Source organism: Marmota marmota, unplaced genomic scaffold, assembly GCF_001458135.2.
Source record: "Marmota marmota marmota unplaced genomic scaffold, marMar, whole genome shotgun sequence".
In the NCBI taxonomy this organism is placed as follows: Eukaryota; Metazoa; Chordata; class Mammalia; order Rodentia; family Sciuridae; genus Marmota; species Marmota marmota.
The window spans coordinates 42,650,807-42,678,485 of NW_026000016.1; the positions used below are offsets into that span (position 1 = coordinate 42,650,807).

Below are 27,679 nucleotides of genomic sequence, written 5' to 3' on the forward strand. Positions count from 1 at the left end.
GATTATGTATGAAATACTATAATATGTGGCAAAACAATAACGGTTAAATCTAGTTAACTTTTGTTTGTAATGAATTAGAATTCGCCTCCATATATTATTTGAAAATCAAAGACATTTAGTATCTGTGATTATAATGATGTATATATAGGAACTTTCTGGGTAGGCAGTTTGGTGAGAAGGGAAGGGAGTAGACACTGGAGTTCCCTTGCCAGGGTGAAGCTCCCGGCTGCCACTGTTCCCCAAGCATCTCCAGGAAAGTTCCTTATACTCCTTACCATTTTTAAGCAGGCAGGCAATAACACTGTCCCCATAGTAGGACTGAGATGAGTTATGCATCGAACTAACAAAGTACTTAGCACTTCAGAATTTTGCTTAGTTATTGCTGAGAGAATAAGTTAATGGTATATGAACTCATTATGCAAGGAGTCACTTGTCATTTTGTTGTTGTTGTTGTTTAAAAAAATACTTAAAAGAGAATAATATGTGGCTAGTTGAAATTAGGTGAATGGAATAGTTCCGGGACCCATTTCTCCTAAGATAACTGCATAATCTACCATGTCTCTATCTGTTTCTCTCTTCTTTTTATGCAATCTTTTTTTTTTTTAACTACTGATAACATTTTATGGTTTCCTCATTGGTTAGTGAATTAAAATCCTTGACATGTTCATTTTAGATGTGTATAGGAGTCATATTCCCCTTAAAAATTAGTTTTTAATGACCACTCCCAAGAGCTTATCTGCTTTGATAAAAGAAGACATTTTTTAAAAAGCGACATCCTGAAAGTCAGTTTCCTTTCAATGTCAAAAGTACGTTACTCTGCATTTTTGACTTGTTCCCAGTTAAATGACAACACCATTTAATGACTATTACCGGGAAAGATAAAATGATAGCTTTATTTACTTTTTAAAATTAAGCGCCCATTTGTGAATTCATGCACACTGAATTTTATAAATGTTCAGTAAACAAGATCAACGTTTTAAATTTCTTAATGCGAACATGAAGCTACCAGCAAGCAGGAGGCATCCACACACCACTCCTTGGAACTGTTTTAGGTACGTCAGTTGGTGGTTCTGTAGTTCATGTGGATTTCTGGGTTTATGTCACAGACCATCATCAAGAGCTGTTTAATCACATCCTCCATACACTTGTTGTAGCTCCCATTCAGTTCCTGAATCTTTCCCTGTGTTTGTTCTTCAATTTCGTAGGAGACATTACTCTGAGAACCCATTATCTAGGAAACAAGAGATGGAATCGTCACACCATAGTCATGTTAAAATTTTGTGGTTTTATAAACCCTAACCTATTTATTGATGATTGGTCTATGGAACACACACTATCTATTCTTTTTCCAGATTTTTTTCCCCCAGAGGACAGACTAGAACACTAAGACCATGAGTGTGAAGATGGACTTTCCTGCTATGGAAATGGCATAACAGGTTATTTTTTCACTTCTAACTGATGACCACGCAGTACAAATCACAAACCAGTTTACAGTCATGATACTATGCTCAGAAGTTTTCTCATCACATTTCTCATGTTTTGTACTAGTTTCCATTCTGATCTCACATCTCCCCTGTTGCTTATTTTCTGAATTACGAGTCTAGAAAACAAAATTGGTAGGCACCAGTAAGCCCACTTTGGCTAGTTTTTAAAGAGCTGGTTATTGGGTTTCCTATTGTTAAAATACATTATCTGACCTTCATTGATTCTTGGGAAGATACAGCTGAAATATACATCCCAAATGCTTTTACATGCCTATGGAGAAAGATATGGCTAATAGATACACTATTGAGAATTTTGGTATAAATTGAAATTCTTTCAAATTGAGATATGCTTGTTTATTTAATCAAACTATCAATTTAGCCACAGTTGAACAGAACTTTCTAATTACTCTTTAATTGGCTGTTAGCACTTTGCATCATGTTCTCTATCCTCTTAGTTTCTTATACAGACATGAGTTGTGATTGGACCAAATCCTTATCTTGCAGGGAGAGTTATTATTCTAAAGGAAAACTGCACTGAGACACTTTGAAAGTCAATCTTAGCTAAACAATCAACTCTTAATTCATCTACCTGTGAACTTGATCTTTCTTTTTTTTTTAAATTTTTTTATTGTTGGTTGTTCAAAACATTACATAGTTCTTGATATATCATATTTCACACTTTGATTCAAGTGGGTTATGAACTCCCATTTTTACCCCGTATACAAATTGCAGAATCACATCAGTTACGCATCCATTGATTTACATATTGCCATACTAGTGTCTGTTGTATTCTGCTGCCTTTCCTATCCTCTACTATCCCCCCTCCCCTCCCCTCCCCTCTTCTCTCTCTACCCCCTCTACTGTCATTCATTTCTCCCCCTTGTATTATTAAATGTGGTTTCATTAAGACAAGACAGCTGGATTTCCTCGTTTTCCTCTTCTGTGTTAAGGGGAGAGGTGCATCTGGTATGATCTAAGTAGCTCCACTAATCATGACTTCCTCCTCAGGGTTGCTGGACTGTTCTAACATCTGGAACCCCCATCATTGTTCTGGATCCTAAGCTTCAAATCAAATGCAACTGAGGCTATTGAGCTCCAGTCCTTTTCTGTTTATAATCCAGGCAACAAGAGCATTCCAGTTCAAAGAAAATAATTTTGAGAAGATGCAGTTTCTGAGACACTAAATAACTTTTACAAAATAATATTTTCATAAATGAGTATACAGGAAGCAGACACACATGGTCCAAATTCCCCTTACTAAGGGGTTTAAAAATAATTCTACCCAATTCAAACTTTTTTTCTTTCTAAATTTACCGGTTTATTTGGGACTCTAAGGAATTGAAAAACATTTTTTTTTTCTACTAAATCCAATGTCTTAAGTGTTGTGAGACTATTACCTATGCTGGGTACATATTTGTTAAGCAGAGTAGAATGACCATATCTCCAATCTCCGGATGTTTCAGAGAACTCATTACCTGTGTTGTGTTGTTCCTGTTGCAGAATCTTGTTAACATTTGGGACACTATATACATTACAAGTTGATCATTCTGTAACATGTCATGATCCATTTGTTCAAAAGGTGCCACACGTTAGGACTTTTTTCTACTTTTCAAAACTTCAACTTTGAGAGTGATGTGCACAGACTTCCAACCTAATGACTGATACTGACAGTCAGATCTTTCAACACTGAGTATCTTTCCTTAGCAATTGTTCAAATGCTCCAGTTTCAGGGATAGCAGAACTTCAGGACCCACAATCTTAAGCAAAAACAGTTTGGGATTCTCAATTTTCTATTACTTCAAGGAAACAAAATGCTCTCAAGATATGAATTCAGAAGTAAAAAATATAAAAGTCTTCTGTGTGCTTGTGGAAAGCATTATTTGGGCCTTTTGTTTGGATTCGTAGCTTATCTGACTTTTACTTATGTTAACAATAGATTTAATTTTCTGTAGTCCATATTTCCTTTTAGCAATGCCATATCTCTTCAGGAGTAGATGGTACATTAGGTAGAAATGATGAGCAAGGGATAAACAAGTCATTAATAAAGTGGTACCAGTGGATATATAACTATAACCCACATTTGAATAACCTGTCTGTGTTGATAAGTAAGAAGACTCGAAGAAACATATGTATTAACAAAAGCTAAAAGGCAACAACCAAAAAAGAAACATCAGGGTACAATACCCACAGCAGGTATAAAACCGTTTTTTTGGGTCTCCTCCCAGACCTCCTAATTGCCCTGGGTTAATGATGACGAGATTTAATGGGAATAGCAATATGCCTGACATATGGAGGTCATGCCAAGGAAAGATCTGCAGTAATGGTTTTACATTATGCTTGAAGTAGCAAGAGGCTTAAACATGATGACTTTTCTATGTGAGCTTTTGATCAACTAGCTGTAAAATTGGCTTGGAGCTCCAATTATGAGAGCAAGAAAGAGTTTTAATTATTGTCTAAAGCAGTGAACAAATCTTGAACCAGATTTACATCTGATAGGATTCTTCAGGAGAAATAGTATTTCAAGAGGTTTAATCCAACCACTTGCAGAAATTATGGTCAGATTTGTTATGACTTAAAAAAAAAGAAATAACAACTATCTTTTCAGAGATATCCTACATATGATAATCAAAGCTGGTTGTTATGAAGGATGATTATTTTATCAGATTTTAATATAACAGGATCCAATGGGAAAGATAAAGCCACAGAGGAAATATTTAGTTATTCATTATTTCCACTAACGTTTATTGCATGCCTACTAGGAGGCAGACTGTTTTAAAACCTAGGAAAACAACAGAGAATAAAACAACGAATCTGCTATTTTGGTGCTTACAGTGAGAAGGAAAGACAGGCAGTAAGAAAAAAGTATAAATACTTAATATATCAGACAGTGATAAATGCAATGAAGAAAAAGAATGGACTGTAATGGAGTATTGCTTTCCTTTACTTTTAAAAGAGAGATAATTTTAGATAAGGTCATCAGGAAAGGAAGTTCATGATCACATATTAAAGAAAGATGAATGAGTCAAAAGATTAGAATTACAGGGAGTAACATGGGGTGTGTAAAGTTCCTGTGGCAGGGGCATGTTCTATTTGACAAGTTCATTCTATATCTTATCATGCAACTTAAAAATTAATTTTACTAGTAAACATTAAAGAAACAAAATGTTTTCTGTAGTTTTTTTTTAAATGGTGTCAGTCAATAATCTGTGGTAGCAATGATACTTTAGTTCCTTCAATTTGTATATTTGAGATTATGATTTTTTTAATACATAGTCAACATCAGACAACAACTATCCAGAGACATATTGTCTGACAAATTTAAAACACCTTGAAACTGAAAAGGTAAACTTGGTAATTCTGTAATGTTTAAGATCTAATTTGGTGTTTAGCCTTGTGTAGACTGTACCTGCCGAATCACAGCATAGTTCTCCTAAGGTTCCTCCTTATGCCTTATGAATATTAATATCTTATCCTCTATGCAGCATAAATCAGTGTGGGCATCCTGGCTTACCTTAGACTGTTTAAGTCGAAACTCCTGGTCTCTCTGCGTTCTGTATTGGTCCACTTCAGCCATCGCCTCCTCCTTAGCTTGCTTCAGTCTCTTCCCCTTTCCTGGAAGTTCACAGTGGCGTAGAAGAAATGATATTTCTTTTAGATATGCATGGGATTTCAAATTTGATTTTTTAAAACATGGATGATTTCTCCATGTTTTTAGACTCCTCCCCCCTAGAATGTCAAACTTCATTGCAAAAAAATAATATTGAAAATTTCTTATTTTTCTATAGGATTCTTTAGAACATGGCAATGACAACTTTCTTTCACACTTACATGTTTAAATAAAATATCCGCCCGTTTACTCACAGCAGTAACAGCCAGAGAACAGCTTTTGGCTGTCACTTACTCGAAAAGACATCATTTGGTCAGATTTTCTGTCCTGATTTGCTGCCAGGAATCCTTCAGTCCACACCAACTGGATCCTATTTGCCACTGGCAGGTCTCCAAAATCACGACAAACATGCAACTCAGGCTCTATCAAACTGACTTATAATTTTTTTAGACATTTTATTGGGATTTTTTTTTCTTACCATTTGTTAATCTAGACTGTCTGATTAAAACCCATAGCACATCAAAGTAGATTTTCTTTCTCTTGTAGTAGCTTTCTCTGAGGGGGACTTGAAAGTGGTTGTAAAACCAATTGTTTTTAATGGTTAGGACATTTCGTTAAGCAGCCTTCAGCCACCAGACATCATATGAGATGAAAGTTTGAGACAAATACAATCAGCTAAGCACACAAAGTTTTGGACAACCAATGTAATATTAATTGCTACTATGACACCACCACCTTCGGGGGGTTAGGTACTAAGGATTTGTGATAATTTAACTTGTAGAGAAATGGAACCTTATGAAAATTCTTTTTTTCTCTGCATCTCCTATCTTTCCATTTCAGTAAAATGACTTTCTTCTTTTGCCCATTTAGTATGATTTATCATGTCTCAAGATTTTGTTTATAATTTTTGTCAACTGTTACATTGTGTAGACTTTGAACTACATAATATGTTCTCATTAAGTAACACGGAAGAAAATCTTCATATCAACTTTTGTCTATCATCTGTGTATGTTATTGATATCTTTGTAGCATTCAAATGTAGACAGTTGCTAAATTTCCCTGCTAGGTTTGAGTGGCTTTGCTAGTCACTGAGTATGTATTTGAAATAAGGATAGATGCACTGACTTGCAAATTGAAATGTTCCTTTTTAATGTCTACCATCCTTGAATGGAACTGGTGAAACCTCACTTAGAATAGGTAATTAACTTTTTTTACTGTCTTGAAAATCCTCATCTGGTAAAAATGAATGTTCTTCTGGTGTTTGAGGCTTAGTGGTTGCTACATTAATGCCTACCTTCTCCCTAGTTAACTAATGCTCATATTGTGTATTCGGATTCCTTTGTTCTCTATGGTTCTTACCATTTTGTGGAACCAAACACATTCTATTCCCAGAGATTCTGTGAACAGAACGAATAGAAGTGTTGGTAGGGAAGCTGATTCCTTGATCCACAGACTACTTTCTTATCACTGTTTTTAACATCAGGACAATATAAAATGGTAATGTATGAACATTTTCATAGCAATAATGAGTTGCAATGCCTCTAAATATTTTATAAAATAAATCACACATGCCATCACTATGTTTAGTTGCATAATATCTAAAACGATTGGTTTCAAAGTCATACTCTTTAGCACATATTAATGATAAAATAATAATAACAATAACAGTAATAATAATGGGACACACGCTGCATGCCCTTCCTCTGAGCAGGATCCTGTGATCCACTAAGACCATGCACATAAGCTCCAACACCCTGTGACAGGCTCAGTGTGTGTCTGTGATTCCCAGGTCATGGCACCAGTCACCTGCTGGCTCTCATTCAATTAAATAGGAGAGCCACAGGGAAATCGCTGCTGGCACAGTAGTTTTCTGGGTGGACTCAGCAGCTGCCACTGAGCAAGGGGCTGTGTGTACTACACCTGATTTACTCCAGTGGAAGAAACAGAAGTCTAAAGCCTACAGCTTGGTTAGAGGTGAAGCACATGCACGTGTCAAATCCACTCATCTTAACCTCCAGCTTGCTTCTTGCTCTGTGTTAGGAAGATGGCGAAATTTTGAAATTGTACTTGTTTACTCTGAAGCACCAAAAACATGGTGACTGTGGACAAAAAGAGGTTCATATTCTTAATTAATATCAGTACACTTTGTTTCAAATACAGGGGTAACCATATGAGAGAGTCAGATTTTCTATATAAATAATTGAATATATAATCCCCCAAATTCCTATAAAGACACAGGATTATCAAGCAGAATGTCTTGATTTTTTGGTTTAGAAATTGTGTTCATCTGATGCATCGTGATTTTAAATAGTGCTAAAAATAATGCTGTATAGTTGTGTAGGAAAGGAGGGTTTTACTTTATTCTTCCATTATTCACTTCAATTTTACTGACCACCTACTATATAAGTATACAGTGAACAACAGAGGAGAAGTACACAATGCATGGTCCTTGCTTCCAGATGACATAAATTTCACATACTTTGGAAATGTGTGCATGCTGCTCCAGCTTCCAAGAGGAAAATTGTAAAACAAAATGGCAAACTGCCTACAAAAAGCAATTGTAAAAAAGCTAAAACATAAACCTTTGTTCTGCTTGTTCTGGAGCAGTTAAAAAATCACAATGCTTATAGAAACAATGCTACTAAAATTCTATAGAGAGTCCATGGTTTGCCTCTACTCCAATAGTCATGCTCTGTCTTACATTAAAAAAGTAACCCCCAATGTAAACAAATTCACCTGGACACATATCACGGGACTGTGAGGAGGCTGTTGGAGGGGGTTAGGAGAAATCTCTGAGGAAGGAACCACTAGACTGAGTAGATGTACCAGCAAGGACAGAGTGAAGGGACAGACTAAGAAAGGACAAGAAGATCCTTTATAAGATAGATTTGAGGACAGTCTAAATAGTTCAGCCTCATTCATTTTTAGACATGTAGCTTATTATGCAGACATCTACATTTAACAAGTCATGGTTGAGATATATTCTACAGAATTGTTTTGTGAAGAGAAAAAGGGGGAAATCTTGACCTGATTTTCAGGTATTTTGTGGAGAAAGAGTTAAAAAATCAATTTGGGGCAAGTTAAAGCTGAATTCCACATATGCTCAAAGATAAGATCTTTTTGCTCAAAGATAGGCTCTGCTCTTTCTGGAACTGGACAAGTGAACTTCATGGCCCAAGATGCAAGCCCTAAGACACAGAGAAAGCAAATCTATTGCTTGGGCTGCTAAGCTTTTTTGGAATCATTTCTGATGGTAAAAATGATATTTCATTTATTTTCTCAGAAATGTGTCAGAATTATACACTTGGTACCACCAGAACAGGACATGATAAGCTTTGTAACTTGGAGCATGTTACTTAGAATTTGAGTCTGTTTTCTTATCTATAAAACAGAGCTAATAATCTCTTATAATAAGTTATTGGAAATATTAGAAAAGAAACTGAACTAGTTATTTAATGAGTTTTTAATCTTAGGAAAACAGGTTCAATTCTTGTTAAGAAGGAAAATGATAAGTGAGGCATGAGTTTAAGGAAAAGTCCTCAGGCCTTCCCCAGGGATATCCTAGGAGAGGTAATCATAGTCCAACAGGACAGACAAGTCTGGAATTTAGAGAAAGGACTGCAATGGAGGAAGATTTACATGTCAGTCATCCAGGTTTGGGTGTGTGCTAGTCATAGCAAAGGTATTTGGACAGAAATTAAGGGAGAGTATAAAGGATGAGGAGAAAAGAGGGATAAGGTCTCAAATTGGGGGAATATCAACGTTCAAGAAAAGGAAGTGGATCCTCAGGAGAAGTCTGACAGTAGTAGGCAGAGAGGAAGAGAAATTAAAAAGAAGCTAAACTCGTGAAGAGAAAAACCCAAGCAGCCTATAGCCAATGGTATCAAATGCTACAGAAATCTGAAATGGACCACTTAGTCAATTAACATTCTCAGATGTCTAATAAGTACCACACACTTTTCTGGATGTATGGAAATCCCACAGACTTCCCGTTGTTATGGAATCTGCCTTTTGGATGCAATTCAGGAGAGAGATAGAAAATAGACAATGTATACATAATAGGACAAGGATGTTGGGTACTATGCAGAATAAAGGAGCATAAGGAATAGAGAGAAATGGTGATAGGTCCTAATTTAGATAGATCAGTTCCCTCAGATAAAACGAAAGGCAAGCAGAGACTTGAAGGAAAAAGACAGATGGTCATGCAGGTAGACGAAGGGGAAGCCCGTTCAAGGTGGAGAGAACAGCAAGTTCAGAGGCCATGGTAGGAGGGCATTTGACATGTTCCAGGAATTGCAGAAACACCACCTCTTTGCTACGGCAAAGAAAACAGGACAGCTTAGTGTTAGGAGATGACCACAGTACTAGTAGTGGGGCCAGGTCAGGTGCCGCTCACAGCTCACAGCTCACAAGGCGTGTCTTTTGAGACACTAAATTCATGAAGGAGTCTTAGCTAAGGTGCGACATAATACTGATCATGATTTCAAAGGAGTTTTTGGCTGGTGTAGAAAAGATTTCGGGCTAAGGGAGTAGCATGGAGGTAAGTTGTAGTAGAGTTGACAAGAAGGGATTATACATTCTTTGGAGTTGGAGGAGTTGATTGATCAGTGTAAGAGACAAAGATGAGTTAGTGATGACCTCAACATTTTATTTTGAGGTGGAGTCTAGGATACAATTTTGTTGAGATGTCAAATATCCAGTAGTGATTTTGAAAAAGCTGATGTTCATCTGAATTTCGAGATCAGAGAAGCAGCTGGGGCAGGAAAGATCAAATTTGGGATCCTCTACATGGAGTCAGGATTATAAAGTCAGAGGATTGGATGAGAGCACCTACGGAGTGTCTGCAGATGTACAGAATAGGTCCCCAGTGGGGCGCTGATCTTCTCAGTGTGACTGAGAAGATCCAGAAGTCAACCATGAATGTAGTGTCCTGAAGTCAAATGGAAAAAGAATTTAAAGATGAAAGAGGAATTTAATTGTGAATGAGATACTGAATGCATCAGGTTTAGAAACATGGCTCATTTTGGCAAGAGGAGGTATGGTAGAATTGTAGGAATAAAAGCTCAGAGGAAAATAGAATGAAAAGATTATAGGCATAGGGAATATAAGCACTTATCTGGGAATTTTTAACCACTAACGGGGGCAAAGAAAGTAAGATAAGGAATCAATGTGGCCAAATAAACTTGACACTTAGAGGATATTGTGAATTTAATTTTGTACCCCCTGCCTCGCTACACCTACCCCCCCAAAAAAATGACGTGTCAGAGTCCTAATCTCTGGTACTTGTGAATATGACCTTATTTGGGAATAAGAGCTATGAAGATGTGATCAAGTTAAGGTGAGGTTGTACTGGCTTAAAGTGGGTCCTAAGTTCAATGACTGGTGTCCATGTAAAGAGAGGGAGATTTGGACACAAGGACTCAAAGACTAAACAGACACACAGTGAAAAAGGACATATGATTGTGGGGGCAGACAAAAGAATGATAGAGATACAATCCCAGGAGTGCCCACTGGGACAGAGGCATGCAGTACTCTTTGAGCACAGCCTGAAGGATTCCAACCTTGATAGCACCTCGCTTTGGGACTTCTGGTCTCCAGGACAGTAAGATAATACCTTTCTGTTGTTTAAACTCAACCACTTTGTGGTCATTTGTTACAGTGGCCCTAGGAAACAGATGCATAAAGAGTAGTGAGGAGCACAGAGATGATAACATCAGATAGACAGCAGAGGCTAAGACAGGTACTCTCACAAAGTAGAAAGGGTAGGTATCTGGATGAATGTGTCACCTGACAAAAATAAGGACAATCAGAACAGAGGCCACCTTGATTTGCTCTGAAAGCAAAGGATTATTTGGGGATGCTTGGAGATTTCTATTTGTTACTAATAACACCTACTACTTAAGGGGAAGAACATGTTCTTGGTTTGGGGGAATCATTAGTATTACCATAAAACCAACCAGATTCAAAGAATGCTATTATTTTTCTCACCAATTACAATCCCTGTAAAAAGAAATAAGTCACAAGAAAAAATAAAAAGAAAGCCCACCTCTCCTTTGGTGAAGTTGATTGTCACCGAGTTTCTCTTCTGACTCTAATCTAGTTCCCTTTCACATCCCCTTCCTTGATGTTTTCCTTGGCTTTTCTTTTACTTATATTTTCCTGATTAAAGATCACAATGAGTAGCTTTGTGTAGCTCTTGGATTAAATATAACCAAATGCTATTAGTTCAGAAAAATGGTCTATAATTTAATATCACCCACTCACAGAAATGAAAGTTCAATATACTTACAAATACCCTGTTAAGCTACGGACTATAAAGAAAGAGGAAGTATTTACAGGCCTACAAAACATATAAGACAAGGCCATGAAATTCTAATATAACAACTTTTATTTTACTAGTTTATTAAAAGTCATGTCTTCATGAACCCAGAATATGCACTTGCAGAGTCAAGAATTTATTAAATCAAGGTGCCTGTTTAAATAATTCAGAATATCTGCACATTTGGAAACAAAAGGTAACTTGCAGATGTAAGAAAAAAATTATTTGTGGTTGATATTGTATATACCATAAAACTGTTTTTTGCATTATTGTACTAGCTGACACAGCATATCCTATAATGCGATTTATAATTTTTTAGTTAAATTCAGACATTGTTTTCTACAGATTCTAAATGAGACAACTTGAGTGTTTATTTGTGAGAAGGGGTACAGTGCATGTTAGGAAATGATTCAAGAAATATGGGTCCTTCGTGTGATGTTGAGTCTCGTGCATTTGAGCATTTCCAACAGTGTTAATGCAGAGCTGCAGTTTTCCAAGTTTGCAATGCATGCAGCTTTCATAAAAGATCACAACTAAAAGCAAAATTGTCACATATTGCACAGAAACACAGTCTCTTTTCCTTGTGTGGACGGCGATACTGTGAATTTGTAATATGATTCTGATTGAAGGCTCAGTTCAATCTTCAGTTCAATGGACCTCCAGGGCAACTCTATGATGTTCGGTTGTAAAAATGTAACTTGTCTTGGAGCAACGTGCCTACTTTTATGTTTTGATTAATGAACAATTTATTGGGCAAAAAAATGTTAACTCCTAGTAAGATTGTTTAAAGCAGTACAAACCTATTGTGATTCCATCTAACTGCTTTAAGGCTGTTTCACACGTAAAAATATATATGAGAATTTTAACTAATAAATATAATTAGTCTGTATTCAGTGAATAGAAATGAATATCTAAACCTTTCTCGTCAACTTACTGGAAATAGTCAAGGACTCCCTTGGAATAGGAAATATAGACCCCAAACAAAGGACCAGGGTACAAAGAATGAAACTAGATTTCTCTATTCTACTTACTCTTGTGTTGTTATTATTTATAACAATATATATATATATATATATATATATATATATATATATATATATAATACATATTAAATATCTCCACGTACTTAGTTTGAACTCAAATTCACTATCTTATGTACATTTTCATATTCTTTAAACTCTTGGTTATTAGGTAGACTGATAATAGCTTGTATTTTTATTTATTTTAAAAAAGGAAAGCTGAAGTTCAAAAATGCTAAATAACCTATGTTAAGAAACAGGTTTTAAACTTAAACCAACATTCCTTCTCCTGTAATGCCTCCCATGCTGACTTTCAAGCCTGTCCACAGCCCTGTCTTCCCCCCTCTCAGTGCCTCTGTGTCTGGCGATTGAGGGCCTTGAGAGCAGGAACCGGCATATTCTGTTTCTACAGGCCTGATGGGCTTTGGCCTTCAGGAGAGTTCCTGATAACATCACACCACATTCCCTTGTCTGTATTCCCTAAGGCAAAATGTTTGTACTCTATATTGTATTATGTAACAGCTTTACTGGGATCTGAGACAGATCTCAATAATGAAATATATTAATATTTTTGCAACATAATACGTAAACATTGCCACCTTGTCTGTCTTGGACTTTTATTCCTAAAACAATTAACAATGAATTGCCTGAATTACCTTGGGTGGGTTTTCTTTTCTCTTCCCAAGCATTTCTTTTCATTTTAAAATACATACTCATGAGTCCTACTCAAGCAGACTCCTAAGTTTCTGACTTCCAAATAAATGAATGTAAGAAAGAGAAAGTGATACAGAACTTCTACAGTGGTTTTCACTATTGGGACTTATTAACCTTCATTCTGAATCTCTCTTCTGCCTTGATATACCAGATTTTCTAATTAATCTTTTTATAGAAAAAAAATAAAGTAAAAACATGATTTTGTAAAAACGATGACTGCTCATACCACTCATGTCATTATGCATTTCTTATATCAACGGCCTCTTAGGTACTTATCTTCACTAGAGAGTTAAGTAAGAATCTTCAGGTACACATTAGTGCTTACATCAAGGTGGCACAAAACTTGAAAGGCACTCAGTCAATTCTTATTGAATAAAAAAAATGAATGAAAACAAAAACTACTGAAACGTAAGGGAAGTTACAACATACCAACACACCCTTTGCCACAGCATGCTTGGGGTGTCAGGTAGGATGGGTGCTGTTGTGACCAGACACTGCTGCCTGTTAATGGCTGTGTAAGAAAACTGTATTCAGTGGAATTTGTGCTAAATCCTGTGTAATAAAGCAAAGATAACCCACTGACATTCTCTGAAACTCAGTGTATGAGTTAATTGTTGAAAGTTAAAATATTCTCCAAGATGGTTTTAAAGCCTGGGTTATTCTTTGTTATTGGTTCAATACTCATGAACAAAGATATGGTATACTAAGAAAAAAAAGCCTGCATGTACTTTAAGTATTAGAAAATAAAATGAGAATTTTGTACAGAAGAAATATATTATGCATTTTTAATACTGATATCTGAGAAGAGGTTGCCCAAGGAGAGCACATGCTCAAGAGGCAAGAGAAAGGTTGGCTTTATCTTCAAGTGAAGTTGAAGCCATGTTGTCCTTAGTGGCTCCCACTCCCAAACAACCTACGTGGTTAGTAATATTTCTCTGCTGAATTTGAAAAAGGAGAAAAAAATAACTGGCAAGAACGATTTGAATTGTACAATAATATTGATGATATATGGGCTCGATATTGTCCTATGTTTTCTTCTCTATGAGGAAGCAAAGAACCTAATTGTCACATCTTTATTTTAATCTTCTCCTCTGGAAATTTTAAATGTGGTTAACAGAAAGTTCAACAAAAGGTAGGGGAGATTTTTTTTTTTTCAACCAGCCAGTATGGAACTGCTTTTTTTTTTCTATAAAATTACTGCATTCATATCATCTTGCAATGATTTGTATTTTTGTTGTTGAAGAGGAAATTGGGAAGTAGGTAAAGCATGTGTTCTTTATCCTTCTCCTTCCTTTTCTCTCCTCTCCTCTCATCTCTAGCTGGAATCTTCTCTATTTGTGGTGTTGGTGTCTATATTGCTGAGAGTTCAGATAATGAATTTATCTTCATAAAGGGAAAGATTTTACCATGGTTGAAAGCCCTAGTGAACAGAGTAGTGCCTGTCTCCTTCCTGACTGCCTCTCTTGCATCATAGTGAACTATCCCACCACTTGCTCAATACAATTAAATAAGCTTTTTTTTTTTTAGTAATTAAATAAGCTTTTATTCTAATTTGACCCCTACATTCACCAAAAGAGTCACAGAAGCAACAATTTTAAGATATAATTCCTACCTCCCCAAACTTTGGCTCCAATGGAAGAGTTGGGCAAAACAATTATGAAGAAGATGAATGCCTCTACAAATTATTATAAAGTAAATAATGAAGTGATGTAAAATAGAATAGTAGAAAAAAATACAGATTTGGGCCTAAGGGAACTTAATTCAAGCTGTATATCTGTAAATTGTTAGTTTTTTCATTATAAAAATGGATAAAATTCATACAGTGCATTGGTTATTATCTTGACTGAGGAATCAGACCTCATCCAATGCTGTCTCTACCACTTACCCTCCCTGTGACCTTAGGTAAATTGCATAATTTCTCAAAGCATCACTTTCCCCTTTTGCAATAAAGGTCATAGTGAGTAGTAAACAAGATAAATATTGAGCATGGAGACTGGCACCATATTTTCTCTTTTTAAAATATAGCTGTGGTCATATCATAAATTCTGTTTCAAAATATGAGTAACATTAACACCTCGTGAATATCAAAGAGTAGGAAAAAAGTTGAAGTTTATTGAGGACATTCACTTGCGAATATGTAGATACATGACTACATAAAAGGATAGAAAATGAGAATAAAATGGAAATATTTTTAAATATTTGGAATCAGCAGGGCATGGTGGCTCATGTCTGTAATCTCAGTGGCTTGGGAAGCTGAGGCAGGAGAACTGCAGGTTCAAAACCAGCCTTAGTAAGGTCCTAAGCAACTTTGAGACCCTGTCTCAAAATAAAAAATAAAAAGGGCTGGGGATGTGGCTCTGTGGTTAAGTGCCCCTAGGTTCAATCTCTAATACTAAAAATAAATAAATAAATAAATAATAATAATAATAATAAAATATTGAGAATCAAAAGCTATCAAGAGAGGGATAACAATGAATTATAAACTGTTATGATCCCAATTTCATGGAAATGAAAACTGATGCTTAAAAAGGATAAAAACTTTGCACGTTTGCTGTCTAGTAGGGAGACTCAGTATGGAAGTTGTCAATCTCTTCACCTTTGCACAAAATTGAGAAAACGCAAGGTGTGGTGGCAGGAAGGAAGCTGTGAACCCAGGCATTAAGCAACATCTCCATAACCTCAAAATCTGTGATTTTTTTTTTCCACTTAGCACATGGCCTCTTAGAAGGATTTATATTAGGAAACTTCATCCCCACTATAAAAATACAAGTTTTAATGAACAACCTGGGTTTCACAGGGAGGATGGTAAACCAGGGTTTAAACTCAGGTGGGCCTGACCTGGAAGCCCATGCTCATGTCCCTGCTTCCCACAGCCTCACCCATTTTGTGACAAACCCCCTCACTGGCAATACTTACTCTTCTTGGCTTCTTCTAACTTGTCCTTGGCCCTTTTCTCTGCCTGAAGGAGCTGGTGGATTCCCTGGGACTGGCTGGTCATGGCAGCTCGCTCCAAGTCAGGATGCTTCTGTGAAACCCAGGAAATGGCAGGTCCATTTATCTTTTGAGAAATCACCACATACCCTGGATTATTGTGTCAACAGCAAACACACAATTGTTTGCTCCAAACTGACCTCCTTGGGCGCCAAGGAGAGCCCAAGGTGGAATCCAGAAAAACAAGTTAAGTCAATATGAGGAAGTTGAGAAATCACCGTTTTTCTGACAGCATCAGCTCTTCTCTGTGAAATAAGGCCCCCTTTCATGGGCTGTTGAGTCTACTTATAAAAAAATTGAGTAAGATGTCTTTTAGAATATTAGTTTCCCTAATCTTCCAAGAAATATCGACTTTTTTACTGAATTTATCTTTCAAGTTACAAGGTTTTTTCTTTGTTCCTTATCCATGCAGTATTAGTTCTCAGTCTTTATATGTTTCTAGTAATTCAATTATCTGCTGAGGGAAAATTTATTAACCTTCGCCAGGAAGGAGGTTTTCTGATTTTGTGCATAGAAGATGGACTAGGTAGGAATCTGTTCTTTTCTTTTCCCAGGCCTTAGGTGATAGGAATGAAAAGATTTTCTTTGGGTATTGTGCTGCTCTCTCATTTCAGGGACATCTTAGTACTGTGACTAAATAAATGATAAGGGAAATTATAACTGTAGATTTTGAGGTTAAATTAAAACAATTTAAACATGCATATTACATTACTTACTGTTTGTGTTGCGTATTGTCCTAAGGTGGTACAGTAAAATCTACATACCTGATTTGATTCAATCCAGTAATAATTGGAAAAATGAAAATGTTGGTCACAGTGAAGAATCATACAGTAATGGTTACATGAATCTAAACATCTTGTTTGAAACTAAGAGCTTTTGGTGAAAGCTTTTTTCCCTGAAGTGACTGGAGTTGCATTTATTAAAGCTTTTATAAACCACACCTCTATTACCACATCTATAAATTTCAGTTTCAATTATTTTAAATGTGTCCATGGATTTACAGATATTTGTAAAACAATCTGAGAATTAAATCTGAGTTCTTAATGGTTATTTTCCCCTAATCACTTTGAGTTGTCACATCCATACTGACATTCTTGCATTACCTTTGACAAATCTTTCCAAAAGGATTTTTTTTCAAAATAATTATTTTTCTTTCTTTTGGCATCCATGGCTAATTATCTTGTAAAATACTTAATTTTTATTGCATAATTGCAATAACTAATGCAACTGGAACAAACACATTTATGAATAATCACTGCTTTTGGTAGAAATATATTTCTATTGAATTTCAGCCTTTCTTGGATATTGGCACTTTTAACTAACCGAATGATTGGAGATTATTAACTTTTCTATGAATTGGTAGATGGAGATTTTTACAAGAAACCTGCTTTAATCTTGTACCAACAGTATTTACTGAGTATTTCCTCATGTAAAAATTTTTCTAAGTCTCATATAGAATTTTAAAGGAAGGGTAATTCATATGAGGTACTGTTAGTAGAGAGAAATTATATAGGAAGGACTCTGTGAATGTGATTCTTCATAAGGTGCAGAAAATGCATGTGATCAATAAAAGGACAAATGAACTAAATAGAATTTCTCAAAAGAAGAAATGCAGATGGTCAACAAATATATGACAAAAAAAACAATCAGCATCCTTAGCAATTAGGAAAATGCAAATCAAAACTACACTGACAATCCATCTGATTCCAGTTAAAATGGCAGTCATCAAGGACACAAATAACAATAAATGCTGGTGGGAATGTGGAGAAAAAGGTCTACTCATATAGTTTTGGTGGGATTGCAGACTAGTACAATCACTCTTGAAAGCAGTATAGAGATCCTCAGAAAACTAGGAATGGAACCACTATATGACCCAGCTATCTATCCCTCTCTTCATTATTCATCTCAAAGAACTAAAGTCAAAATACTATAGCGATATGTGCATACCTATGTTTATAGCAATGCAATTCACAGTAGCTAAGTTACGGAACCAGTCCAGGTGTTCATGAATAGATGAAGAAAATGTGGTATATATACCCAGTGGAATTTTCTTCAGCTGTAAAGATAAAATTCTGTCATTTGCAGGAAAAGGAATGGAACTGGAGAACATCATGTTAAGTGAAAAGATGCCAGACCCTGAAAGTCAAGGGTCATAAGTTCTCTCTTACATGTAAAAGCTAAAGAGGAAAAAAGGGAGAAAAAGGGACTTCATGGAAATAGGAAGGAGACAGGTAGAGTATGGATGGGGATTTAGGAAACAGGAGGGAAAAGGGAAGAACTGGGTAATGAAATCAACCAAATTAAGTCATGTTACATTAGTGAAAATAATACAGTGAATCTCACTATTTTGCGTAATTCTAAGGCACAAACGAAGGATTCATATGTCTTTAAAGCTAGAGGAAGCAGATATGATTAAAAAAATCAACTTACCCAGTGCTGGGGTTGTAGCTCAGTGGCAGAGCACTTGCCTGGCACATGTGAGGCACTGAATTTGATCCTCAGTACCACATAAAAATAAATACAATAAAGGTACTGTGTACATCTAAAACTACTTACCTAGGTTACCACCCAGCAAAGGTTTCCCTTATCATTCATAAATTCCTTACTGGTCTAACCCTAATCCTTTGCTCTGTGCTTCATTTTATTCATTAATATCTATATTTGCATTAATATATAAATGTGCATATATTTTAATCATCTAAGGGGACATTATACTTTCATATATTTACTTAGAATAGAAAAATATATTATGTAAAATATAAAAGATGCTTAATATCGCTTCCTGCCATTGCCAGAGGAAAATACATCAGTGATTCACTTTGAAACTAATTAAATCATAAGCAAACTTGAATAATCAAAACTCAGCAACACCCTAATTCAATTTTGGCCTAATAAAGTCATAAAACTTAATCAGATTCTGTACTTAAGCTATGATGATAATAATGGTAACTTTTGATAAACCTAGATGTTCCATTGGTAAAAGGAATTTTTCTTAACATCTGTGATCTGTAATGAACTTATCAATGAGGAAAGATTTTAATTATGTCTTCTTTAAGGCCTCACACATAATTTTTAATTTTGTCACAAAAGTTTTCTTTCTCTTCAGTTATTTAATGGGACAGTCTTATTCTAGCATAGGAATATAGAGAACATGTTACCCAATCCCTCTGGACAAAAGATGCAAGGTTGAATTTCTGAAAAATGTCCCTAGGGAGAAGAAGTCTTCAGGCATAACTCAAAGTGGGGAGTGAGAGTGAATTTCATCCTCTCCTGCCCCCAAAGGACTATCTCTCAGGGATAGAATAATCCACCAGAAGCAGAGAAAGATGGTGAGGAAATGTCACATCTCATCCTGAGCTCTGAGAGGAAAAACAAAAGTAACTACAATCCTGTGCTCAGTGGGTTTGATATTATATTAGCAGGACATTCTGTGGAGATAAGATCATACCTAACCTAAGTGTATGATCTAAATGGCAAGACAAATAAGAAAGTCAAATTGAGGGGAGGTGGGTAGAAGCAAAAGCCTGGCTGGGAAATCTGTGCTTTATTAATCATGCAATGGATTATTATTCATGCAAATAGGTTACTTGCAATAACGAAGTTACTTTCTTTTTTTAAATAGAAGCTAATTTCTATGTGACTTTTCATTTATTAAATAACGTATTTTATGGATAATAATACTTTAAAAATAGTATCTACTTATAACTTAGGTTTTGAGTGTGTTCTTCAAAATGTTTAGTATTATTGAGGAACTGATAAAAAGTATTTTTTTCTTTCTTTTTCTTTTCTTTTTTTTTTTTTTGGGTACTGGGGATTGAACTCATAGGTACTCAACCACTGAGCCACATCCCCAGCTCTATTTTGTATTTTATTTAGAGTCAGGGTCTCACTGAATTGCTTTGTGCCTCAGTGTTGCTGAGGCTGGCTTTGAACTCTTGATCCTCCTGTCTCAGCCTCCTGAGGCACTGGGAGTACAGGTGTGCAGCACCATATTCAGCCAAGGGGAAACATTTCTTTTTCTATTCACTAATAAAATAAATATCAACTATGTACCAGAAACTGGATAAATACTTTGCAATTTATTTATTTACTTGTATATTTATCTTGCAGTACTGTGCATTGAACCTGGGGAATCATATACTGAGTTACATTGCCAGCCCTTTAAAATTTTTATCTTTTGGGATAGGCTGGTCTTGAACTTGCAATCCTGCCTCAACTTCCCATGTGCACCACTATGCCTGGCCAATGGTTTGCAATTTATAATGTGTATTTCCATATTTTACTCGTTTTAATCTTGTAAATCCCATCACATATCTCACATGATGCTCTGGACAAAGGCTTATTATCATGTGTCATAATAATTTTATCAGCAGTTACTAAGACTCCTATAAAATAGTGAAGATGAGTGTTCAGGAAAACATAGCACAGAAGATCTGAGTGACAGGCTCAAGGTCAAGTGGCTTCTAAAGGGAAGAATGGAGCTGATCTCAGTCACTGATCATTTTGCAACACACTACTTGCTCTCTTCCCAGGAACAATTTCCTTCCATATTTTTTTTTTCCTGATGAAAAATATAAAAAGAACACAAAGATTACCAATTGGCATTTCACTCCGGGTGGATGAATTGTAATTCTACAGGTTTGTATCAGTCAGCTTCTTATCTCCCTGACAAATACCTGAGATAATCAACTTATGAAGATAAAAGGTTTATTTTTTTACTCACAAATATTTATTTTCTAGAGGTTTCAATCCATGATCAGTTGGTTCTATTGCTTTGGGCCTTTTGTGGTACATCATGGTAGGACTATATGATAGATCAAACTGCTCTCCTGGTGGCCAAGAAGTGGGTGCAGGGGAGAAAGAGACCAGAATCCCACAGTTCTCTTGGAAGGTAGTATACCCACAACTACCTCAGACCTTCCCTTGGGTCCCATCTCTTAAAGTTTCCAACATCTTTCAATAGAAGAGCTGGAAATCAAAACTTTAACACATGGATCTTTGGGAGATCCAAACTATATCAGTAATTTCCAAATCCAAATTATAGCAGTAATCAAATAGTTGATAATAAAAATAACAAAATAAAATTGCATTTGGCTTAAACTTAGTCTCTTGAACTACTAACAATTCCTCCTCAAGAAGGATAGTTTTTAGCACCTATAATTTTTCCTATTCTGTTTATTTAGTTAAGACTAGCTCTTAACTATTTATTGTGTTTATTTCATCTTTTTCTATTACATCTAGAAATTTAAATAAGATTTTTTTAAATGGACTGATATGTTATTTTTCATTTCTATGGTAATAGAATGTTAATATTGATGATTTCTATGTGTCAGTATATAAGAAATACAAGTTATTGATACTATTGATGTTATACATAATGGAACACAGCCACATCAATGTTTATAGCAGCACAATTCACAATAGCTAAACTATGGAATAAAACTAGGTGCCCTTAAACAGATAAATGGATAAAGAAAATGTGGTATATATACACAATGGAATATTACTCAGCCTTAAAGAAGAATGAAATTATGGTTTTTCACTGCTAAATGGATGGAACTGGAGAATATTATGCTAAGAGAAATAAACCAATCCCGAAGAACCAAAGTCCAAATGTTTTGTCTGATATATGGATGCTAATTCACAATAAGAGGTGGGACTAGGGAAGAATAGAGGTACTTTGGATTAGACAGAGGAGAGTGAAGGGAGGGGAGTGGATATAGGGGTAGGAATGATGGTAGAATGAATAGGACATTATCACCCTATATGATTATAGGACTGGTGTAATTCTACATTATGTACAACCAAAGAATGAGAAGTTATACTTCATTTATGGATGTTGTGTCAAAATGTGTCCTACTGTCATGTATAACTAATTAGAACAAATTTTAAAAATTATAAAAAAATCTATTTCCACTGGGGAATGATATTGGCCAAATTTTATTGTTATATCATGTGCTTATATAAATAACTTACAAAGAATCCCACCATTATAACTATTATAATGCACCAATAGAAATATGGAAAAAATAAAAACAAAATAAAATTTTAAAACAACTCAGAAAAAAACATGTTTATTATATGATATTATTTTATTACTTGTTATTTTAAATGATAAGTTGAGTATTTAGTTGTACATTTTAAAATAAAATCCCACGGATTTCCATCTCAGCTGAGATAGAAAATGGGTCATTCTTTACAGTAACTTTGCAAAAAGGAAGTGTAAGAATTAGTAGAGTTTAAATTTAGATCCCTGATCTTTGATTTCCTTTACTACATTCTTCCATATTTCATTTTATTGGTATAAAATCCAAAAAAGTTTCTTAAAATGATAAAAATCTTTTAAAACAAAACCTGTGCTTTGGAAAATTTCCAATGTTGAATATTAAAGTATTATAGTAAAATACTCTTTTTGTTGCTTATCCTTAACTTGAAAACTCAGTCTTGAAATGTCTTGAATAACTGTAATAATATATTTAGCAAGCATTCAGTATACATGTATTTTTTCTTTGGTTTCTCTCTTGAAGTTTCATTTCTCTTCAGACTTCCTCTAATTATTTATTCTGTCATTACCCGTATATGTTTCAGCTCATCATGTGATTCTTCCTCCCTTTTCTTTTGTTGGTTTAGCCCTCGAATCTGAAGAACAGTGAAAAGTAGATTAATTCCTGTTTTCCTAAAGGCCTGGACCTTCTAGGTATCTCCAAATTGTAAATTTCAAACAACAAAAACAACAACAACAAACATAACAAAACCCTGAGACTTCTTCTGGGTGTTTCCACAGAGCATAGTATCCTTTCTTGCTTTACTTGTTCTCCATAGATGAGTTAATTATATATATTTTTGAAGTCGTACATTGATAATTTTCTATTTTCTTATCTCCATGACTAGGTAAGAGGATGGCTGCTTATCCCTGCCTGGCTTCCTCTGATTTTCTTCTCCAAGTTGCTGATTGTCCCTTCAATACCAGAAATGTTTCTCTATGCCCTTACTCAAACTCTTCCCTCTGCCTAGAATAACTTCCTAGCTCTCATTTGCCTCAAAATCAATCATTCGAAGTCCATTTTCAATGGATAGAGCTTTTCATATCCTCTCAGTCCTAATCACCCTCTTGTTTATCTTTTACATCTTATAGCACTTGTGCACACTTGCATAGAAGGTATTTCTGAAGCTTGGCTTGCCCTTTTTTACTCATAAACTATGAACTCTGTGAGCATCAAGCTGTGCTTTATTTGTGTCTGTCTCTGGAACACTGCCTTGCACATAGCGGGCAGAATATCATTTTCTAAAATTACATTGATTCTTTCAGATGAAGGACTACCATGAACTCCATTTTCTTTGAGCAACTTAAATGGGGTTTCTGCTATATCTTAAACTGTGATTTTTGGAACACTCGATGCTTCTTATATCAAAGGAACAAGCATGTGTTTAGTAATTCTTCTGGCAAAAAGATAATGAAGGTGAAAAATATTTTAGTTAAATGTGGTAGATATTTAGAGCTGAAAGAAAGTATCCTTAACCATAGTGAAGCTATGAAAATTGTTTCCTAAATAGATCTGAGCACTGTTAATTCTAAGGACTGATAGAACAAATTCATTTCCTTCCTTCCTTCCTTCCTTCCTTCCTTCCCTCCTTCTTTCTGTATTTCTTGATTCTTTCACTTTATTCCTCACTACCTGCTAATATGACACTCATTCATGTATTCAACAAAAAGTTGTAAGTACTTATGGTCTGCTAGATTTCCTAATGATAAACTGATAGTCTTGTTCTTTCCTTCAACTTGAAGATTTATTGAAATAATTGTAATAGAAGATAGGCTGTAGGGATTTACAGGAGTAATTTCAAATGAAGTAGAAACATTGAGCTCTAAAAATGATAGAGGGATTCCCCTTTAACTGCAATATTTCCTCATTATTTCCATAAAGTGACAAAACCGTTGCTTTAGGTCATAGTTTCACATCTCTTTTGTAATAATCAATGGCTTCCCCATCTTTGATGAAGCTTGACACTTCTTTTTGGGATATGGACTCTGTGAAAAATACGGATAGTTCTAGCTTAAGAAGTTTCAAAAATTTTTAAATAACTTCCTATAATCCTTCCAAATCTATGTTCTGTTACATATTGGTACAAAAATTTCCACTAAGTTATCTGGTGTTTATTCAAAAGGATGTAAGATATAATCAATGGAATACTATTTTGAAAGGTAGCTGATTGCATTTATGTAATGTAATCTGCTCTCAGTTGAAGCACTTGAAAATCTTCTTTCACATGCCTCTCAGGATACCAAAGTTCTTGACTTTTCTTTTTGGTTCTCTGGCTGTTCTCTTTCCGTCCATTTTTCTGGTTCCTTCTCATTTTCTTTCTTCCTGACCCACATAAATTTTGGAATTTTCCAGGGCTCAGTCTCTGGACCACTCCTGTTTACTCTCTATATTCACTCCTGGGTGATCTCAGACTGTCATGCGGGCTCCGTTGTTATATGTGTGCTGATCACCCACAAATTAAATGTCCACATCACACCTCTTCCCTGAATGTTGGGCTCATGTCCACTTGGAGTTTTTAAAGATACCTCAAACTTTATGTGACCTAGTGTGGATTTCCTAAACCTTAACTAGACTATTTCTCTCACATTTCCCACATTTTAGAAACTGATAGCTTTTCATTTCATACATGAAATGTATTAAGTCATTCTTTCTATGATTTCCTATATCCAATCTCCAGAAAATCCTGTTGACTGTCTTTTCAAAACAAATTCAGTCTGACTTCTCAGAACTGCTCGCTACCACCCTGGTCAAAGCTACAATCCTCTCTTGAGTAGATGATTTGCCATAGTTTTCTAACTACTCTTTGATTTCAGTTCTTGTTCCACTTGAATCTGTTTTCAAAATGGCAACAAGAATAATCCTGTTAAAACATCAGAATAATGTCATTCCTGTTCAAGGCCATATAATGACATAAACTGCAAGGTCATTAGCTACTTGTATTCCACTCACCTTTGCTCCCCAAAATCTGAACTTCTGGCAATACAGCCCTGCTCTCGTGGTAGGTCGAGTGTCTCCGTAGTGGGACTCAAAGACCAAAAGATTAAGGTCAAACCCCTGTCACTGGTAAACCAGGTGGTCTTGGACCATTACACAGCCATATCTGTGCAATGTTGTAGATGAAGCAGTACCTATGTGATAAGTACTGTGTTGGTCAGCTCTGTGTCACTGTGACCAAAATACCCAACAAGAACAACTTATAGGATGGAAAGTTTATTTTGGCTCATGGTTTTGGAAGTTTAATCTATGGTTGACAGAGGCCAATGCTCTGGAACCAAGGTGAAACAGAACATTATGGCAGAAGGGAGTGATGGAGGGAAGCTGGTCACCTCATGACAGGAGGAAGTGGGGATGGGAGCATGGGGCAGATGCACCCTTCCAGGGCATGCCCCCAGTGACTCATTGCCCCCCACCATTCCCCACCTGCCTTAGTTACCATCCAGTCTGTTCATTCAAACAAACGAGGGTGGATTGATTAGGTTACAGCTCTCACAAGTACAGTATGTAGATTAATTAACACAAGTATGCAAAATGCCTGTCATGTAATAAATGCTCAATAAATATTCACTATAATTATTAGACATTGGATAAAGCAGAGACAATACCAAAACTAATAAGTAAACTTCATGTCTTTACATGACATTAATTTTATTGCAGTGATGTTGTCCATTACACATCTGAACTATACGTTTTTTTCCCCTTTTGAGTGAATATCATATAGTCTAAAATCATCCATTGATGTTACATTCTGTAAAGCAGGAGACAGTTCTTATTAGGTCAGCAAAGATTGTTCCCTTTATACACCCTATTTGTTGATATTGATCGTGTAACTTCCTGATCAGTTCTGGGTAGAAGCCTGTGAGGAAGCACCAGCAAACTCCTTAACCTCTTTCCTAATCAATGTCAATACACTTACAGACCCAGTTGCCCAGTTCTCTAAAACCTGGGCTCTCAAGCTGCCAAGCCCTGTGATCTCTTTAAACAGCAAATAAATAGAAACACCACATGGACCATGTAACCCATCTGGAACCACTTAATATAGGAGAGACTTTGACTTGAAGATTTTGCTCAGGTGGTCATTATTGTGTTATATCATGGTGAAACGAACCACACATATTGGATTCACAATGGGCTCAGGTTTTGACTCTATCGTAGCCAGGAAGCCTCAAAAGTGTTGCTTATATTGGCTAAACTTCTGTTTCTTCACAGGCAATGCTTACAGTTAACTTTTTCACTTGTTAAGTATCAGAGATAATAAATAAAAGATGCCTATTATAATGACAGGCACATAAAAAATTCCAACAAGTGGGGCTGGGGTTGTGTCTTAATGGTACAGCATTTACCTGGCATGTGTGAGGCACTGGGTTTGATTCTCAGCACCGCATATAAATAAATGAATAAAATAAAGTTCATCAGCATCTAAAAAAATATATATTTTTAAAAAAGAAAATTCCAACAAGTGGTAGTTATTTATGTGAGTTTTTGGAGTGGCAGAGTGGAAGAATCAACAGTGGCAGCAGTAGGAGTTCTTATTGTCTTGTGAGTGACTTAAAGCCTATGCAGCTATTGTGGGTTCTGCAGTCTACAGCTTGCCTAGGCACGAAGGGAAAACACTTGAGGCCCAGTGAAATTGGGTTGTCTGGAATTTGTTTATTTAAAAAAAAAACAACAAAAATCTTTGTATGATAAGTCTATGAATTCTGAAGAAATCACCTACAGGAAAAAGCATTCTGGGTGTTCTACCTTTTCTGGTTTTCAGATGACTCTCAGTGTCTGTTGGTGAATGGAGTGGGTTAGATAATTGGAAACGATTCCTGCTGCCTGGAAGATTTACTTCCTTATGATTTTCTGTTAATCCATAACCATAATTTATACCATTAGATCTGCTTGTTATTTTGAAGATTAAACAAGAAAATGGAGTAGTGAATCACCCAAGGTTAGATTGAGACATCATCCTTGATATTTTAGATATAGCATGATATCATCAATAAATGTCTGAAAAATGCATTTTTTTATTTGACATATTTTAGATCAACCTAGAAGTTATAGGTTCCTGAAAATCAATATATTCTCTCTATTTTTTTTTTGTGATACAGTTAGTTTAATTGAATGTCCACGAATTTTACAGTGTCACTGGCAACTGTAGGGGTGGATGTAGCAACAAAGGTCACATACTCCTGTGATATTAAGAATAATAGATCCTTTGGTTCATAAGAGTGATGATTGGGTGTTCACGCTTTTGTGTGAGATGTGCCTCCCTCTAAACCTTGTTATGATATCGGCACATTACCCGTCTGACACGAAAAAAAAAGAATAATAAATAGCAATTGGCCCAATAATAACATTAATACAGCATTTGACACTTTGCAAAGAAATGTGGTCTGTGCTATCCATGTGACTATCACAAAATGCTGTCAAGTAGTTGGAACAAGCAAAACTTTACCACGTTTATGATGAAGAAACTTAGAGTCAAGAAATAGGTAATTTTCCAGAGTCACCTAAAG

The 27,679-nt window shown here is 35.7% G+C and overlaps 1 protein-coding gene and 1 non-coding gene across 2 annotated transcripts; one reads left to right on the top strand and one right to left on the bottom strand.

Moving 5' to 3' along the window:
• Window positions 1-866: 866 nt before the first annotated feature.
• On the bottom strand, window positions 867-16,249 carry Atp6v1g3 (ATPase H+ transporting V1 subunit G3). Its single transcript, XM_015483390.2, has 3 exons — window positions 16,060-16,249; window positions 4,996-5,096; window positions 867-1,231 (listed from the first exon to the last, which is right to left on the bottom strand). Exons 1-3 carry the CDS (start codon window positions 16,139-16,141, stop codon window positions 1,058-1,060), a joined length of 357 nt encoding a protein of 118 aa, XP_015338876.1. The 5' UTR covers window positions 16,142-16,249; the 3' UTR covers window positions 867-1,057.
• An 11,124-nt stretch (window positions 16,250-27,373) lies between these two features.
• Window positions 27,374-27,475, top strand: LOC125618602. The gene has a single exon (XR_007349937.1). It is a non-coding gene; the product is annotated as a small nucleolar RNA U13 (small nucleolar RNA).
• Window positions 27,476-27,679: the final 204 nt, after the last annotated feature.

What these genes read in the sequence shown, in the direction of transcription:
- Atp6v1g3 (XM_015483390.2), bottom strand. Translation starts at nt 16,141, where the DNA reads ATGACCAGCCAGTCCCAGGGAATCCACCAGCTCCTTCAGGCAGAGAAA. An exon ending in GTTAGAAGAAGCCAAGAAGA is followed by an intron (nt 5,097 to 16,059) that starts GTAAGTATTGCC and finishes GTGAACTTCCAG; the next exon opens with GAAAGGGGAAGAGACTGAAG. An exon ending in TTCGACTTAAACAGTCTAAG is followed by an intron (nt 1,232 to 4,995) that starts GTAAGCCAGGAT and finishes CTTGTTTCCTAG; the next exon opens with ATAATGGGTTCTCAGAGTAA.